At 35.6% G+C, this 19,721-nt stretch overlaps 1 protein-coding gene across 6 annotated transcripts in view; it reads right to left on the bottom strand.

Annotated features, from left to right (window-relative positions):
* The window catches only part of Ube4A (Ubiquitination factor E4A), a 346,330-nt gene that overhangs the window by 111,868 nt on the left and 214,741 nt on the right, over nucleotides 1–19,721 (bottom strand). For all 6 annotated transcript variants that reach the window (XM_090399157.1, XM_090399156.1, XM_090399154.1 and 3 more), the window contains one exon: nucleotides 10,693–10,949. In XM_090399157.1, coding sequence (XP_090255283.1) covers nucleotides 10,693–10,949 — 257 coding nt within the window. The remainder of the gene's footprint in view (nucleotides 1–10,692; nucleotides 10,950–19,721) is intronic.

The raw sequence follows: 19,721 nt of genomic DNA, 5'->3' as shown, positions 1-19,721 counted from the left end.
GCAACTATCTCTAATCCAGAGTATATCAATAATAAGGCGATACACCTTTCCAATGCTTGTATATGGGAAATATACATGGCATCGGATTGCTCATTTTATCATGCTTTTTGCTATGGATAGTCCGTACAGATGAGATGCTCTCAGAAACTACAGAAATGAAGAATGGGAAAAATAAGCTCACATCTCCTAGTCCTGAAGACCACTCAATATGGAAATTTTTGAACACTCTCCGTAACAAACAAAAATCACTCCCTCTATGCAGGCTGAACATGGTATTGTATATACAGATGCAGAAAAAGCCGAAGTTCTTGTCAGCAATCTGGAAAAGCAGTGCAGTCCAGCATATGAAAATATAAATATCAACCTCATTTACAAAGTTCATCAATATGTCAGATGCACCTTAAGACAACCCCAAAACAATTTACAACTGATTAGTTCTCTTCTTCAGCAGAAATAACCAACATTGTCAAAACATCTCAACAACAAAAAAGCACCAGGTCCAGACAGTGACACAAACAAAATAATCAAACTGCTCCCACACAAAGTTATAATACACCTTGTCAACATCATAAATGCAATATTAAGATTGTAGTATTTTCCTCCAACATTTTAAATTGCTGACATTCCGATACATAAGCCTGGAAAAGACCCACAGTTTCCCATGAACTACTGACCCATCAGTTTACTATCCAAGTTAGAGAAAATTGCAGAAAAACATCATGCTACCTAGATTGCAAGGAACAATAGATAAATTAAACATCATTCCAAATGAAACAATTCAATTTTTGATGAAACTCTAATACAGTTCAACAAATCCATAGATTGTTGAATATATTACTACAGGATATAACTGGAAGCAACATACTGGCGCTGTATTCCTGGACATTGCAAAGGCTTTTGATAAAATCTGGCATCAAGGTCTTCTATACAAACGTATCAACCTAACAACAAAAATTAAGAGCAAAAAAGACACCACTACTACTTTCAGAAATTTGCAGAATATAGTGCCAATATGAAGTGAACATAGTCTACAATTAATGAACTATTAACCAGAAAATAAAAACCCTCTCCAGAAAATTTTATCACCAAAAACTTCAGACAAAAGATGAACCAGAGGGAACTCGAAGAATCAGTCAACTCTGCCTTCACAAACAACATCACACAACTCGAAAAATACTTTTTTCAACCAGGCCCAACAGAAAACTATTAATCCAAAGTCAACAGCAAACTATGTAATTTCCTCCCCTATCCTAATTGGAGCTGATTAAAACACAAGGCTGATTTAGGAATTGACATAATCAGACTCACAGGACTTCTTAACACATTTTGAATAACTAAATCATGTACTTCTGAAACTTGGGAATGTGATATTCGACATACGGGTACTATTTCCAAACAACTAAAAACCATGATAGTTACACCTATTCACAAACAGAAAAAAAGAAATGACATTCTGAACTACAGACCTCTATAGCTAATTTTCTATAGCTATAGAAAACCCTCTCCAGAAAATTTTATCACCAAAAACCTCAGACAAAAGATGAACTAGAGGGAACTCGAAGAATCAGTCAACTCTGCCTTCACAAACATCACACAACTCGAAAAATACTTTTTTCAACCAGGCCCAACAGAAAACTATTAACCCAAAGTCAACAGCAAACTATGTAATTTCCTCCCCTATCCTAATTGGAGCTGATTAAAACACAAGGCTGATTTAGGAATTGACAAAATCAGACTCACAGGACTTCTTAACACATTTTGAATAACTAAATCATGTACTTCTGAAACTCGAATATCACATTCACAACATGTGAATGTGATATTCGACATACTGGTACTATTTCCAAACAACTAAAAACCACGATAGTTACACCTATTCACAAACAGAAAAAAAGAAATGACATCCTGAACTACAGACCTCTATAGCTAATTTGCCTGTCATTTCTAAAATTCTTGAAAAGTAATACACACAGGAACACATTAACTACTTGCAGAAATATAATATCATCTCACAAAAGCAGTATAGTTTCCAGAAGGGGAAAAAAGAAAAGAAAAGCACAACCATATTATTAGAAGACATTACAAATACACTAAATAAAACTCTCGATAAAAATAAATTTGCTATCCTCATACTTCTTGATCTAACCAAAGCTTTGAAACACTTGCCCATGAAATATTGCTGACCCAACTACTCAGTCAGAATAAGAGGTACGTTGCATACTTGCTTTAGGAATTATCTCACAGATAGATAATAAAATGGGTACATAATGATATCAGAGCTGGGAAATAGAGATACATCACACAGTCCCTCAAGGAGCAATATTACCACCCACACTGTTCATATACATAATATGGCATTCACAATTTGGCCATAAAAAATTAAATATATCAATTGCATTACTGACAGTCTGCACAGACATTACTCTCTCCAAAGCACAACATGAACTAAACACAACAACTACCTAATTATATATATATATATATGTGTGTGTGTGTGTTTTTTAGGATTAAATGACTGGGAAACCGAGATGGGAAATAAAAAGCAGATTTTAATGGCACGACTAGTTTCATCTTTAACAGACTTCTTCAGATGCAAAAAAATAAATAACAGAAATAACAAACAAAAACTGAATTAACTCTAAACAGCACTGCTATCCAATATTGGTATACACAAGATTTTGAGTGCACGGGTATGCCCAAGAATGAAGTCAGAGAGAGAATGTTTTTAAATACACAAATGTTAACGCATTAACGTTGAAATGTACACACTAAGTTTTTGTGCTGTTTAGAGTTACGATTTTTGTTGGTTATTTCTATTATTTATTTTTTTGCACCTGAAGAAGTCTGTTAAAGATGAAATTAGTCATGCCATTAAAATCTGATTTTTATTTCCCATCTCGGTTTCCCAGTCATTTAATCCTAAAAAACATGCATTTCAACTGAGCAAATCAGTCATCTAACATTATATATATATATATATATATATATTTGGAAAAAATAGATTTAATGACTCCAAAGTCATTTTTTCAAATGTATAACAACCGAGTAAAAGCTGATCGCCACACATATATATATATATATATATATATGTAGAAAGTATTTTTAACTTGGGTATAATAATGTTAAAGATACCAAGCAATTTTAAACTTGGTTTTACTCCAATTTTCCCAAGTAAGCAAAGAGACAAACTGTCAAGTTTGCGCCTGCAATTGATGCAAGACTAGCTGATCCCACAGGTAGTGCAAGACCAAGGCAACTCGTGGTAAAGGTGGAGCAAGCTCTGATCACTAATCTTAATATTTACCCTTAATGCCAAAACACATCTCCAAGAAGGGGATGTATGATGTTTTGTATTAAAGGCAAGGGGCCACTACCCAGACCGATTTCGACCTTTATTGAGGTCTCATCAGTGGGAGCCAGGCTAGAAAGGAGCCAGGCAAACTTGACAGTTTGTCTGTTTGCTCACTTGGGAAAAATGGAGTAAAACCAAGTTTAAAATTGCTTGGTATCTTTAACATTATACCCAAGTTAAAAATACTTTCTACATCTAGATCTCCTCCTGAGATTTTTATTTAATAAGGTTAAAACACCTTATGGTAACTCGTTTTGGTAAAAGACTTACAAGCTCTGCATTACTAAATCTTGGTATTTCTAGCCTGGCTCCCACTGATGAGACCTCAATAAAGGTCGAAATCGGTCTGGGTAGTGGCCCCTTGCCTTTAATACAAAACATCATACATCCCTTTATCCAAGTGTGAGCAAACAAAGTTTGCGCCTGAAAGTATCTTCAGGACTGGGTTAAGGTGGTACACACCAGGGCAACTCATTGCAAAGGTGGAGCAAGCTACCAACACTCCTATCTCAGTAGAGACCTCAATAAAGGTCGAAACTAGTCTGGGTAGTGGCCCTTCCCTTAATGCATAACATTAGACATATCCGCAAGGAGATGTGTTTTGCATTATAGGAGATACTGAGATAGGAGTGTTGGTAGCTTGCTCCACCTTTGCAATGAGTTGCCCTGGTGTGTACCACCTTAACCCAGTCCTGAAGATACTTTCAGGCGCAAACTTTGTTTGCTCACACTTGGATAAAGGATTAAACTAAATTTATTATATCATACATCCCCTTCTTGGAGATGTGTTTTGGCATTAAGGGTAAATATTAAGATTAGTGATCAGAGCTTGCTCCACCTTTACCACGAGTTGCCTTGGTCTTGCACTACCTGTGGGATCAGCTAGTCTTGCATCAATTGCAGGCGCAAACTTGACAGTTTGTCTGTTTGCTCACTTCGGAAAAATGGAGTAAAACCAAGTTTAAAATTGCTTGGTATCTTTAACATATATATATATATATCAGTCCCAAACACAAGGTCCCAAGATATATGACACAACAGTGCTGTGTGTGTGTGTGTGTGGGTAAGCGGTTAGATGGAAGAGATGGATTTCCTGATGTGTTTTTTAAAAACTTGAAGGCTGTAGTCACTGGGAAAGACTGTTCCAAAGAACAGGGATGTAGGAAATGAAGACAGAGGATGAAAAGTTGGTTTGATGAGTTGGGAGTTAAACTGTAAATGGGTGTTGAATGGCCGCTGCCTCAAGTTCATATATGAGCAAGATTCCCTGTAATTTTTTTACAGCTGTGCAGAACTGTTCTGAAAATTTGTGCTCCACAACTGACCCCCATACCATGTCACCCATATATACTCTCCTACTCCACTGGAATCTATCCCACAAACTGGAAATTGGCCTATATTCAACCCATCCCCAAGAAGGGTGACAAGTCACTGCCATCCAATTACTGCCCTATCAAAGGTAATGAAAGAAATCATCAATTCCCAACTCCTACACTAACTTGAAGACACTCACCAAATAAATGACCGCCAGTATGGATTCCGCCACTGCCGATCAACAGGAGATCTACTCGCATACATCACCCATCTCTGGACGAAGGCTATGGAGAGGTTTGGCAAATCTCAAGTGGTTGCACTAGATATCTCCAAAGCCTTTGACCGGGTCTGGCACAAAGTCCTACTAGGCAAACTACCATCATTTGGTCTGGGGCTTCTGTAGGTGGATTGCCAGTTTTCTGTCTGGATGCACACTTTGTGTGATGGTGGATGGCTCCCTATCCTCTCACCACTCAATTAATGCTGGGGTCCTACAAGGTTCTGTCCTTTCACCACCCTCTTCCTGCTATATATCAATGACCTACTGCAATTGACCTCCAACCCAATACACAGTTTTGCAGATGACAACACACTACACTCTTCTCTTGCATTTGATAAGCCTTACCCTACACAACTCACCTCAACCTACAGAACATCAACCACTGCGACCCTCAACTCCGATCTCCAAGCCATCCTCCAATGGGGTTCAGATAACCTCATAAATTTCAATGCCAATAAAACCCAGTTCTGCAATATTTCCCATAAAAAAGAACCATTTTTTTCCAATATCTTTTTTAATGATACCCAAATCTCCAGACAGTTTGAGATCTCACTCCTTGAAATCACTCTCACATCAAACCTCTCCTGGCATAAACATAACTCAAACATTGCATCCTCAGCCTCAAAAAAACTAGGATTTCTCTTTCGCTCAAGATGTTACTTCACCCCCGAACAGTTATTAACATTATACAAGTCACAAATCCGCCCAACTATTGAATACTTCTCTCACATATGGGGTGGGGGCCCCAAAAATCCTTCTCAAAATGCTCGACTCAATACAGAGGAGAGCAATTAGACTTATCAATGATCCATCCCTCACCAACTCCCTTTCCCCCCTCTTCCACACAGACGTATGGTCTCTGTGGTATGTATATTCTACAAATATTTCCATGGGAAATGCTCATCGGAAATATCATCAATAATTCCTCCGCTCAGTACTAAACTCACTGGAACACATACAGCTGCTGCACAACATCCCTTCACAGCTCACTTAGAAACAAACAGAACAAGTTGCTTTTCCTCTTCCTTCATCCCTGCAACTGCTGCACTGTGGAACAGTTTCCTGCCTGCTGTGTTTCCCAAGGAATACAATTTAAAGTCATTCAAATCAAATGTAAACAAATTCCTCCTTTCTCAACTCACCACCCATACACAGTACTAATGTACTATAGGTTGACCAACCAACCTCCTGTGTATGGGCTCAACATAAAAAATAATAATAATAATAAAAAAAACTGCTGTGGCTCTGAGCAGAACATTTTTTACATGACCTGGCGACTTCATGGCACTTTAAAAGTTTTTTTATAATAATGACATCATTACAAAATGACACTTAATGACACTGCCTTCGTAAGAGGCTTTAAATCTATCTCACATAATTTCAGGTTTCTGCTGCTAGATGGCTCTAATAAAGCAATCACTCCAGCCAATCATCACTTTCCCATCCAATTGAAAAAAGGAAGGTCACCTATTTCATTCCTAACAAGGCCCACCAGCCAGACAAGATCACGTGACCTAATTGGACCAGTCCAACAGCAATTGATAAGCCAATTAGGATAAGTAGAGCATCAGGAAAGGAAAGCAAAAGCAGCCACGTAAATAGTGACTTAAAACCTAGCAGTGTTTTTAAAAGAAAATTTAAGCTGTATGGCAATCTCAATCATTGCACTGCCATGCACCTGCACAGCTTACAGGGATCAATGTATATGAGTACCAAAAAGTGGAGGGATTGTAGTGGACAGTTCAGAAGAGCAGTGCCCATAAAAATGCCTATAGAAAAGACATCATGTGGCAACAGAAGGTCTACAGGAAAATGACTGAAGGGAGAGATCAGTTAAGCAAATTGCTTGCTTCTGTATACACCAAGCATTCTGAGGGAAGTTTCAGATCTACAGCTGGACAGATTTGAGCTTTACAAAGTGTCAGGAGTTCAGAAGGAGAGAAATACTGTTTGGAGCAGAAAAGAATACCAAGTTTTTGGGAGGCTGAAGAAGCTATAGACTTTGATGTGTTCATGCTAGGATAGACTGGATGTGAGAAAAATGAGAGAAAACTCTTGAGGACCAGTTTTCTCTCCCAAGGAGAGAAAACTGGTCCTGGTTGGCAAGAGGAATATTGTCAAAAAGTGAGGGAGAGAGCAGAACGGTCTTTCTTTCTAGAAATGATGGCATTTTTAATCTCAGTTAATGCTGATGCATCTGGAGTGCACTCTATAATTTTTAAAATTTCTAGGATTTGATTTTTATCCTGCTCAAATTGTGAAGATATCACCTATCACTTACATAATCAATAAGACTTTTCTTATTTCCTGTTTTCTCCATATGAAATTATGCATATCTTTGTGATGTCAGTAGTAACTAGTTCATGTCATGAACAGAAATACAGCAGGTAGTTAACTATTATTATCAGCTTTACTCTTTTCTATAAATAATTACCAAACATTTCTGTATGTCTCGATTCACTTTCTACTTTGGCGTTTAGGTCTCTAACAAGATTGGCTTTCCTTTTTTATGTTAGCTGCTTTCTCTAGTGACTGAAAAATGTTTTTTGGTTTTATGGTCCCAAACATTTTGACCAGATATTTCTTTCACAAGTATATATATTTTTTACCCTTTCCTCACAAAAAATTATGATATTCATATTTCATTTCCAAGTCAAGCTCTGCAGTTATTAAAAATCCCTGGGATCATCTACAAAAAAAAAAAATAGATTGGAATGGAGGAAGCACACATTTTTGTACCTCTATCATAAAGCTTTGAAATTTTAACTGTATTTTTTAAAAGGACAAAATTTATACTTTGGGCAAAGAAAAATGTGTAAGAAATAATATATTTTATAATGCAAAAGTACAAATTCAGCAAAAATATAAAAAAGTCTTGAAAATTTTACTTTGCAAGCTTTCTGTTTGGTGCATGAATGTGTGATTTGATCCTAATTTATGTACTGTTTCATTTTTGATGACCTTTTGATTCTTGTTTCATGTTTAGCCATCCCATTATGTTGCCACCTGAGCCATATTCCAGTCTCCCCCCACCCTCCAGATCTGTATCTGAAAATACTCATGTTGAGTTTTAATTTAGAAAAACTACATGGAACAAGTAATGAAATCAATGCATTAGTAACTAAGGTAAATATTTACACACAAATATACTGCTAGTTCAAGCTAGGATTATCCAGACACTTCAGCAAAAAAAGAAACTGAAATAACTTAGAGAACAAGGAAAGTCATGTGCCTGACTAGATACAAGTTCTGGCACTTACCTAATAATCTTCTATCATTATTTGGGATGTTCTTGTCTGTTCCTTATTTTCCACAATTTGAAAAATCTCTCTCGTATCCATTCAAGTAAATACCTTTCAAAATCTTAGACATATCAATCAGATCACCCCTTTGCTTTCTATCAGCAACTGTGGATTGTTAGCCTTATAGCTAACAATCCAGAGTTCTGAAATCATTTTTGTCAACCACCTCTGCACCATCTCCAAAGTATCTTCATCTCCTCTAAACCCTGGTGACCAAATTTGGGTACAATAGTCCACATGTGGATTGAATCAGGGCCTTATACAGTGGAATCACTACCACTTTATCTCTGTTAAGATTGGATAACTGACGAAATTCTTTCTCTCATGGATCAATGCAGATCATATAAAAATTACAGTCCAACAAAATAGAAAGAGATTCAAAATTATTAAAGGCAAGATCAAAGAAGCAAAAGAAATCTGGATGAATGAAAAATGTAGAGAAATTGAAATTCTACAAGAAAAGCATGACAGTTTTAATCTACACAAAAATCTGAAAGAGACCTCAGGTATATTTAAGAAAAAAACAACTATGTGTCCTTCGAAACAAAAAGGGAGAAATAATATCTGAAAAAGATGAAAAAATACAAGAATGGGTAAAATATGTAGAAGAACTCTTTTCTGATAACAGACAGAACCCAGAAAATACTTATGAACAGTCCATGCATTCTAAGATCAGAGGTAGAATGTGCACTAAACTCAGCTAAAAATGGTAAAGCCTTAAGCCCTGATAGAATACCAGCAGAAATAGTAAAATTATTAGAAGGTGACAACATTAATATATTAGTAAAGCTATTTAATAAGGTCTACGGTACAGGCATATTCCGACAAGACTGGTTACAGTCGACCTTCATCATGCTACCTAAAAAGCAAATGCGAAAACTTGTAATGACTATGGAATGAATAGCCTAATGAGTCATGTTCTCAAAATGTTCCTGAAAATAATTCAAAAAATAACATACAGAAAATGTGAAGACACCATCAATGATACCCAGTTCAGCTTTAGAAACGGTTTGGGAACAAGAGAGGCTCTTTTCTGCTCTCAAATCTTATTCCAAAAATGTATTGATCAAAACAAGGAAGTATTCGTTTGTTTCATTGACTTTGAGAAAGCATCTGATAAAGCCCAACATACTAAAATGATTGCACTATTAAAGAGAACTGGATTAGATGGTAAAGACATCAGGATCATTCAAAACTTATATTGGAACCAAAAGGCATCTGTTCAAGTTGATGACATTATTACAGACCCCATTAACATCAAATGAGGAATAAGGCAAGGATATGTGCTGTCACCTCTTCTTTTTAACATATACTCAGAAGCCATATTTCAAAAAATCATAAAAGGAAGGGAGGAGGGGATTAATGTAAATGGTGAAATCATCAGTAACATCCGATATGCTGATGACACAGCTCTCCTGGCTGACAATATTCAGGATCTTCAAAATCTTCTGGAATTAGTGAATGAAGAGAGTGAAAAAATGGGATTAAAAATAAATATCACCAAAACTAAATTCATGGTCATAAGCAAGAAACCAATTCTTAATTCATCACTTTCTTTAAATGGGAAACGAATAGAAAGAGTGACAAAGTTTAAATATCTCGGATGCTTAAATGAAGAATGCAATCCAGAAATGGAAATAAAAGTTAGAATTGAAATGGCAAGAAAAATTTGCTCCTGATGAAATCAACACTGTGTAACTGCAACTTAAACTTAAAGTATGCATGGTTAAATGCTATGTATGGTCTATACTGCTGCCTAGACCATACATAGCATTTATGGTCTATACAGTCCTTTTACTTGAAGCCTTTGAGATGTGGTATACAGACGAATGTTAAAAATCCCATGGACAGCAAAAACATCCAATCAGGAAGTACTGGAACAAATGGGGAAATCATGTGAGCTTTTAGATACCATAAAAAGAAGGAAAACTGCATATCTTGGTCACCTACTTTGTAATGAAAAATATAAAATACTTCAATTGTTTATAAAGGGGAAGATAAATGGAAGAAGAGGACAAGGATGATGACGAAAATCTTGGCTGGCAGACATCAGACAGTCGACTGGCATGAGCTCTGAGGGACTGTTTAGAGTGGCTGAGGATCGCTCAAAATTTGCCAAGGTGGTCGCCGACCTCCGATAGGAGATGGCACTCAAAGAAGAAGAAGAATGTTCATCTGAATATGTTCCCTGCATAAACATTATTCAAGGACATACAGAAATACTAATGATATAATAACTGAATAATTAAGTTTAAAACGAGGAAATATATAATGAAAAGTACATGTAAGACACATAACCAAAAAAAAAAAAGAAATATTTATTTTTATTTATTATAACTATTTCATTCTTATAAATGCAAAATTAACACTGGAAAACAAAAAGACTTGATTTTACATCAATCTGAATAATAGTGAGACTGTTATTTCTTCAAATAATTTCTTACCTGTATGAGGCTTGGATTAAATCTTTTTATGAAAAGAATGCAGTCAACTACATTGTCAATGATAAATTCTGGGATAAATGCAAGACATGTGGAAACAGAGGATGGTAATGGAAAAGTAATCTTCTTAAAATTGGAAGAATCCACATTTGCTGCTATGTTACTCAGCCATGTAGCAGTAGCAATATGAAATCTAATCATCCTTTCTAGCGAATCAGGTAAAAGCAGCATCACTCGAAAGGACAAACATTTTGTCATACCTATATGCAAATATTCTGTCTTATTATAACTTTTTAGTAATAATATATGAGCAAAATACTAATGATTTAAAAATTGTAATACTTTACTAGAAATAATATCACAACAGAATACAGTTTTCTTTTATCTGATCAAGTATATGACTATCAATATGAGGAACAGAAATTAATTAGAATTAAAGTGTCATAAAACACTTCTTTCATTAATTCTTTTCACAGTTTAACAGTATTTAAAGTTTAACAATGAAAAGAAAACTTAATGATCTATAGATATGAAAGATGATGAATATTTTGCACGGAAAGAAGGGGGGGGAAATGAAATAGCAAAATCAGATTTTATACTGGCAGTATTATAATAAAGCTGAACTGAAAAAGGCAATGATTCCAATAATTAAAATTGATGTGTCATAAAGGTTCACATAACTCCTTTTTTTTTTTTTTCAGAATAAAATTTACTTAGCAAAGCTTTTATATATATATATATATATATATATATATATACAGTATCTCAGTTCAACCAACCTAAAAAAGCATGATACAAATGTTAAAAATTTTACTTATCAGATTTAATTTTTTGAAACATACATTGATATGGACATATCCAAAGATCCTTGAAAAGAGGAACGAATTCTGTAGGAATTTTCTTTTGTGCAGAGCTAACGATATAATGTGAAAAGTTAAGAGCCATAAAAATGTATAAATGGATAAAAAAATATAGTTAGAAATGTGGAATGAAACAAATATGAATAAATATAAAGAGCCAATAAGCTTCATTTCGGCGATATAAACATTATTTAAAACTATAAAAGTATCGGCGATTACTAGCATGAGCTAATGCAAGATTGTACCATACTAGGGCTACTTGCATTAGCTCACACTAGTAATCGCCGATATTTTTATAGTTTTATAAAATTATATTTTATACTATATTCGGCATGAAACTCTCTGATTCCAATCTTTGAGTTTCCTATTCTGTTTTAAAACAATGTGGGATTTAATATCCCCTTAATTTAAATAATTACAAATATATGTTTTTTATTCCTACTCTTTTCTTTTTTATTCACATTTCATTCAATATTTCTAACTAAATTTATTTTATCCTTTCACACATTTCTGCCTCTTCACTTTTCATATTATGTATCTCATATCACATATCTCATATCTGGAGAGCAAATGTTAGCACATTCGCTCTCCAGCCAAAAGGCTGTGGGTACGAATCCCACCATGGACATAGATATTTGTGATTGTAAGTGAAAATATTAGTGGTGGTGGGCAGTAGATGGCATTGGTGTAGATGATGATGGTAGTTGCGGTTCATTGTAGTTGGTGGATTGAGTGGGTGCCCTCCCTCAATGAGTCTTTGGACTCCCTGGAGGTGTCACGTAATAACAATAATATTTTCGCTTTTATAATGATGTTTAGGCATGTCTCCATATCTTTTAAACAATAAAATTTAATAGGCAATAAATTAAATGCTTCAAGTTGTTTTACTTTGATTACTAAGATTTTGAAAAACAAGCTCTTGACTCAGTCCCTCGTAAACCTTCTATCTGGTTGAGATATGTAGATGATGTCTTTTCTATTTGGTCTCACGGCCCAGAACACACTAGATACTGTTCTGTCCCCTCAATAGCCATCAGTCTAGAATCCAATTTACAATGGAAAAGGAAACCAATAGTAGCCTGCCATTTTTAAACACCTTACTCATCCACCTACCTATGGTAACCTGTCCTTTTCAGTATATAGGAAACCCATTCACAAACTTTCCCATCACTTCCCCCCCTCCTCTCAACAATGCTGTCATAAAAACACTAACCCATAGAGCATATAACCTTTGTTCCAATGAGACCTCTCTTGCAACAGAACTCAATCATATACACCACACTTTTCTATCTAATTGGTTAGTTTCCACAATATCAAAAAAATAATTCTTTCCCCATTCCATGACCTCTTCAGAATGATTTTAGTAGTGCTATCACCATCCCCTATGTTCGATGCACATTAGAAAAAATATCCAGAATCTTAAAGAAACACAATCTTTGCACCTTTCAAACTGAACTTAAAACTAGCTACCCTTATCCACTCTACTAAAAACACATCCCCCCCCTCCCCCCTTCTCAGTTCCAGATGTACATAAAATTCTTTGTTCCTGCAAGTTGGTCTACTATGGACAGACAGAGAGATCAGCTACCATCTGCATGAAAGAATATAAAGAATACATCTACACTCATGGCTGCGGTCAATCTGGCCTTGCAGACCATGCTTTGTATACAGCTCACAGAATCAACTGGAAAAAGACCATCATGCTAAATCACAGTAAATTTAGAGGAGAAAGACTGTTTGTAGAATCTGCTGCTGCTCTTAAAAATCAGCCTAATTTAAATAAATATGGTTTTCATAAAACTCCCCAAAATATGGGAAACACTAATACTTCAAGATCCCAGTTTACATCCTAGGCTACTGACAGGTGTCCATAGTGGGTGCCTCACCCTGTTAGGAATCCTTGACAACGTCTCTTTACTGATGAAATACTGGAAGCATTAAATGCCATTTTTAATTGTTTCCTAGTGCTGTTTCACTCCATTAAACTTTTATCATGAGTCTGGAACTTTAAACAGGGATACTTTAATTTTGATCACCCTGTATATGTGTGTGTGTGTGTGTCTATATATATATATATATATATATATATATCTTGTGTATACACACACTTTTTTTTTCTTCAGTTAGGAACATACTGACTGTTTTGGTTGTCTTACATCAGCTACCATGGCGGTACTTTTTAGAATTTTCTGTCACTGTTCTGTAATTCTGTGCTGAAAATGCCTATGAAACTTCGGTAAAAATTCTACAAATAAATCAGTTTTAAAGTGAGTTTTTCTCCGTTTTTATAGTTTGCTGATATTATTATACCAATTCATGGTAGTCCAATATTGCAACAAACTCATATGAGAGAGAGAGAAACATATGAACTACACAAGCTTTTCCAAGATGGATTGCTCATACTTTTCTGCATGCAAGCTACAAAATTAAATTTAACTAGATCTAAATTCTCTGCACAAGTCACTTTAATAAAAGCAACTGTCTGAGAAAACTCATGAGCCCATTCAATATGATTGGAATGAGAATAACCTCATGCCTATCTCCTATGTTTGTCATCAAAAACTGGAACATCTAACCACAGAATCAAGCATGGGTTGCTTAAGGGTCAAGGCTGGATAACTGGGAGGAGACCTGCACATGGCATTTTTTGGGGAATGTGGAAAACCGAACAGAGGTTTTGACCTGATGTCCAATCCTCACCTTCTCGTAGTACACTCTATTAGGTATCTACCTGGATACTAAACAAATGAGGATGGGCTGGCAATTTAGGATTTAGCTGACCAAATTGTATTCTTATTGGCATAAATTATAACTCAAAATGATGGTATAACATGATGGAATTTCATGCTGGCTGGGGGCACTGCCTGGTTAAACAAGACCCCTGTTGTTTTCATCAGGAAACTAGGGTAAACAGCAAAAAGTCAGCTGCTGGAAAAACCCAAACTCTAACTCAACATCAGTAGTGATCAAGATTAGCACCATCAACATAAGTAGCATCAATGGAAAAGAAATGGAACTAGCAGAAGAATTGGATAAGTACCAGATCGGCATAATAGGTGTTACCAAAACAAAAAAGACAAAATCTGTGAGATCTTTCTAAGCAACAAATACATGATGTTTTATTCAGAAAATGGATGGAAAAGAAGGATAGCTATAATATTAAACACAAAACATGAGGATTATCTTCATGGAAAAGAAAGATAGCTATAATATTAAACACAAAAATGAGGATTATCTTCATGAATGGCAGGCAATATCAAGCAGAGTGATGTGAGCTAATATCAATGGAGAGCTAAATAACGAGACTAATTTGTGCTTATGATCCAACAGAAGGTTCTAATAAGGAAGAAGTGGAGGATTTTTTTTTTTTTTTTTTGAGGAATTAGAGAAGGCAACTGACATAACAAAAAAGGAAAAGTTGGTCCTTGTTGGAGAGCTAAACAGCAGAGTAGGAAATAATTGCCAGACATGCCAGATTGGTTGGCCAAGTGGTTAGCGTATCTGCTCTCCAGTAAAAAGGCTATGGGTTTGAATCTCACCATGGATGTTTGTGAAAATACAAGGGAAGAGGGGGCAGTAGATGGCATTGGTGTAGATGATGATGATGGTTGCAGTTGGTGGATTGAGTAGTGGAGATGGAGAGTTGTAGAGTAGGTGTCCTCTCTCAATGAGTCTTCGGACTCCTTTGACGTGTCATGTAATAATAATAATAATAATAATATAACAATGTTTCGAGAAAATTTGAAAAAAAAAGCAAAGATAATAATAAGTTAAGTACCTACTAGATTTCTCTTCAGTACATGGGCTAGTTATTACTAACATTATGTTCCAACCTAAAAATGTACACAAATTCACATGGAGAGAAGATGCAAAGAATAAGAAAAGTCTTATTAATTATGTTATTGTCAACAGTGATGTTTGTTGGTGATGTTTTCCACCGGCTGAGGACACAAGCATATGCCGAGGATTTGAAATTAGAAGTGATTACTATTTAGTGTTGAACAGGATAAAATTGAAATTCATATTGAAAAGAAAGATGTGTAAGAAAGTGTTGAAATGAATCAAAGTTCAACAGCTATCAGATGTGAACTGTAGACTCAAATACACAAAAGGTGAAAGAGTTTGAAAAGAAGAACTTGGAGATTCAGTGGCAAACCCTAAAGAAAACTTTGATTGATTCTGCCAGATAAGCATGTGGTAAGGTAATCTGCAAGGATAGAAAAATCAGAGCTCAATGGTGGACTCAGGAAGTTAAAGAGGCAGTCAAGGAAAAGAAGAAAGTATATCAAAAGTGCCTGGCACGTAAGTCACCTTGTGCTCTTAGGGAATACACAGAAAATGTAAGAAAGCAAAGCACTGTGTAAAATGAGCTAAACAAAAGTCATGGGAAGACTTTGGTGAGAACAATGAAAATAAATATCAGGAAGGTGGTAAAATATTCTGGAGGCTATTGAAAAAGATCAGAAATAGAGGAAAGAGTACTGCAAAGGGAATTAGAGATAATAAAAGGGACATGAAAACTGAGGATAAAGATATTTTTGATGTACGGCAATTACTTTGAAAGATTGCTAAATGAAACGAGTGACAGTATGCTGGTAGAATCAACATTATACCATCAACAGGAATGCCATCTAGAATATATTACTATTATTATTACGTGACACCTCCAAGGAGTCTAAAGACTCATCGAGGGAGGGCACCCACTCCAGAACTCTCTGTCTCCACTCAATCCACCAACTACAGCAAAATGCAACTACCATCATCATCTACACCAGTGCCATCTACTGCCCACCTCTAGTATATTCACAGACAATCATAAACATACATGCCAACAGCGGGATTCGAACTAGCAGCCTTCTGGTTGGAGAGTGGATACAATAACCACTCGGCCAACCAAGATGAAATATATAAATGTATTTGAAGTAGAAAAAAGCTATTGCAAACCTGAAATTTGGAAAGGCAGCTGGAGTAGATGATATTCAACCAGAAATGTTAAAATATGGTATAAAAGGTTTGCAGTGGCAACACTACATAATTCAGAAGGCCTGGTCAGAGGGGTTGAATTCCAAATGATTGTGATTGGAGTAGAACACTCATAGTACCCATCTATAAAATAAAGGAATGAAGTTGAATATGAGAATTAAAGAGGAATTTCTCTACTGAGTGTTCCTGGTAAGATTTATGCAAGTATTCTTGAGAAACAGCTAAGAAAAATTGTGGGGGAGAAGAAAGAGCTGGGTTCAGGCCAAACATTGGTTGTCAGGATCAGCTCTTCACTTTAAGACAAATGGTTGAGAAATCATGGAAATATAACAAGGTTCTGTATTTAAATTTTGCAGATCTGGAAAAGGCATATGACAAGGTGCCAAGAGGAAACCTGTTCAAAATGCTCCAGTTATATGGTTTAAATGAGACATTATATCAAGCAATACTTAGACTTTATTTGAGTTGTAAGTCAGCAGTTAGAATTGAAGAAAGTACAGAACGATGGTTTAATGTTAAATCTGGTGTCAGACAAGGATGTACATTATCCCTTCTGTTATTCATTATCTATATGGATCACATTATGAAGGAAAGCAGTATTAAACCTGATATATCAAAATTGGAGATGTTAATCTCAGCTCTTTATTTTACGCAAATCATGTTATACTTCTAAATAAATCCAATACAAGTCTGCAAGATTTGCTGACTAAATTGAATAACTGTTGTAATAGATATGGTATGAAGGTCAGCAATAACAAGACAATGAAAATATCAATTGCATTGTGAATGGAGGTACCTATAGAACAAGTAAAACATTTCAGCTACTTAGGCACGATTTTTAGTGAAGATGGTAAATTAAATATGGAAATAGACAACAGAATCAACAAAGCTGGTATGGTAGGAAGTCAACTGAATAAATTTATATGGAATAAGAGAGAAATTAGTCAAAACACTAAATTAGCTGTATCCAAGGCATTGTCCAAACCAATTTTAACTTATGGATCTGAGAGCTGGGTTAGAAATAAAACTCTTGATCAAAGACTGGAGACCACAGGAAGTTCAAGAGGCAGTTTAAAAGATTAGGGTACTGAATAGATGGCATCAATACCAGTATCATATTAAAAACAAGGCCATTAGGAAAGAACTTGACATTGTTAACATTCATGAATATGTTAGCACAGCTAATCTCAGGTGGTATGGTCACCTAAATAGAATGGGAGATTAAAGATTAGCTAAACAAGTGTTCTTTGCCAGCATGGTAGGAAAAAGACCCAGAGGAAGCCCAAAACATAGGTGGATGGATACAGTAAAAAGTGCTGTACAAGGCAGAAATATAAAATCTAATAATATTGGAATGATGACAGATAACAGGTTAATCTTGAGGAAAATTGTTGATTGGAATTAGTAATGATGTAACTTTGTATGCAGTGCAGAAAGGCTATGAAGAATCCAAGTTAAGTTAGTTCAAACTTAAGGTGCTTGATTTCATCATCATCAAATTCTTGACATATACCCTCTGGGAGTGTACACCCCTGAGGATATATGTCAGGAATTTGTCACAACAGAGCTATCTGTGTGGAAACTGAACCTGTTTTACTGCAAGAAGTATGGTGCTACACCACAGAATTCCACAAGTGTCACAAAAGGTTGTATATATATATCACAGAAAAGTACTGTGGGTGGGCTAAGAAACAGAAAAATCTTGAAACCTTTCTCTAGAGATCAAATATGAACTTTTTCATGCCCCCCCCTCAGGTCTTCAGTAAGCAGAGTGGCACCAGGCTATAAAATTCATCTACCACCTAAAGCCATTCACAAATATCCGTGACGACAGTGCGATTTGAACTCATAGCCTGTTAGATGAAGAGTGGATATGCTTTCCATTAGGCCAACTAGGCTAGCAAATTGCAATGTTCACATTGTTTAGTCTCTATTTACAAGTTCTTTGTATCATGCACTTATGCCAGGAGGTTTACCTTTGACAACATAGTAGATCTGTACAATGAGAAACAATACTGAGCAATACTTGTATGTATCAAAACCCAAACAAGTGGGTTTTGATGCCTATAAATGATAGTGGTGGTGCATGGTTTGTTTTTGCATGGAATTTTGTTTTTAGGGAAGATTTTTTTTGGGGGGTATAGTTATTATTTTTTAAATTTTTTGTTGATTTTGTGGGAGTTTTTTTTTTTAAATTGTTGTGTCATTATATATTTATTATGCTATCTTTCATGGCAGTATAATATTGGAAAACTTAGAGAGCAACAAGCATGCATAAAGAATGAACGACTGGACATCACTCCCACAGAGAGTGGGACTCTAATGCAAGCATGGCATTGACAGTAACATTGCAAACTGCTATACTCAGACTCCCTCCAGACATGACTCCAGGCAAAGTAAGCAGCAACAGCAGGAGTATTTGTCAGCTTCTTGGGAAGCTTCCTGATGTGCTACTAACAGGTTTAGACCCATGTATTGCCTAACAGCTAGCCTGTAAAAACAGCTTTATTGCTATATCCTTGAAAAGAGGAGATGTTGGCTCCCTAATTAATTAATTATAGTGTGCAAAGTATGTGCAGCAAGGCATCATCCACATTATATGTGAGAAGTGGGGGACAAAATTGGATACTCTATTCTCTTGTAGTGTCTCTGGTTTCTCTTAGATATTCTTGTAGCTTGAACCACAGCGTAGATATCACCATCAATGATAACATACTCAATAAGATTTTTTTATGCCATCTCTCCATGTGAATTTGTACATAACTTTATGTTGGAACATGGTATTACTAATGGCCAGTCCATGTCTGAACAGAAATCCACCAGGTACTTACCTTTATTATAAGCTTTGCCCTTTTCTCCAAACCTTTCTATCTGTCTATAGAATTCATTTCATATTCTTGTGTTTAAATCTCCAAAAACCACCTTTTCTTTCCCTTTATGTCAACTACCTTCTTTAATGACTCTAAAAATTATTCTAATTCTTCCTTAATAAAACCTTCTAAGAAACAATAGGCACATATAAGCCTCATTGCCCAAATTTGCATTTTGATATTTGTCCACAGTATTCTACTTGAAATAGCCAACCATTCAAGATATTTATCTTTGTGCTTGGTGTTGAATGCTGTTGCTACTTCTTCATTTCTCTGATTCAAATATAAGTTATATTTGAGTCAGAGAATTTACCAGAAT

Source organism: Typopeltis vanoorti, chromosome 10 (genome assembly GCF_054136105.1).
Source record: "Typopeltis vanoorti isolate ZY-2024b chromosome 10, IOZ_Tvanoo_1.0, whole genome shotgun sequence".
NCBI classification, from domain to species: Eukaryota; Metazoa; Arthropoda; class Arachnida; order Uropygi; family Thelyphonidae; genus Typopeltis; species Typopeltis vanoorti.
This window is presented reverse-complemented; position numbering and strand designations above follow the sequence as displayed.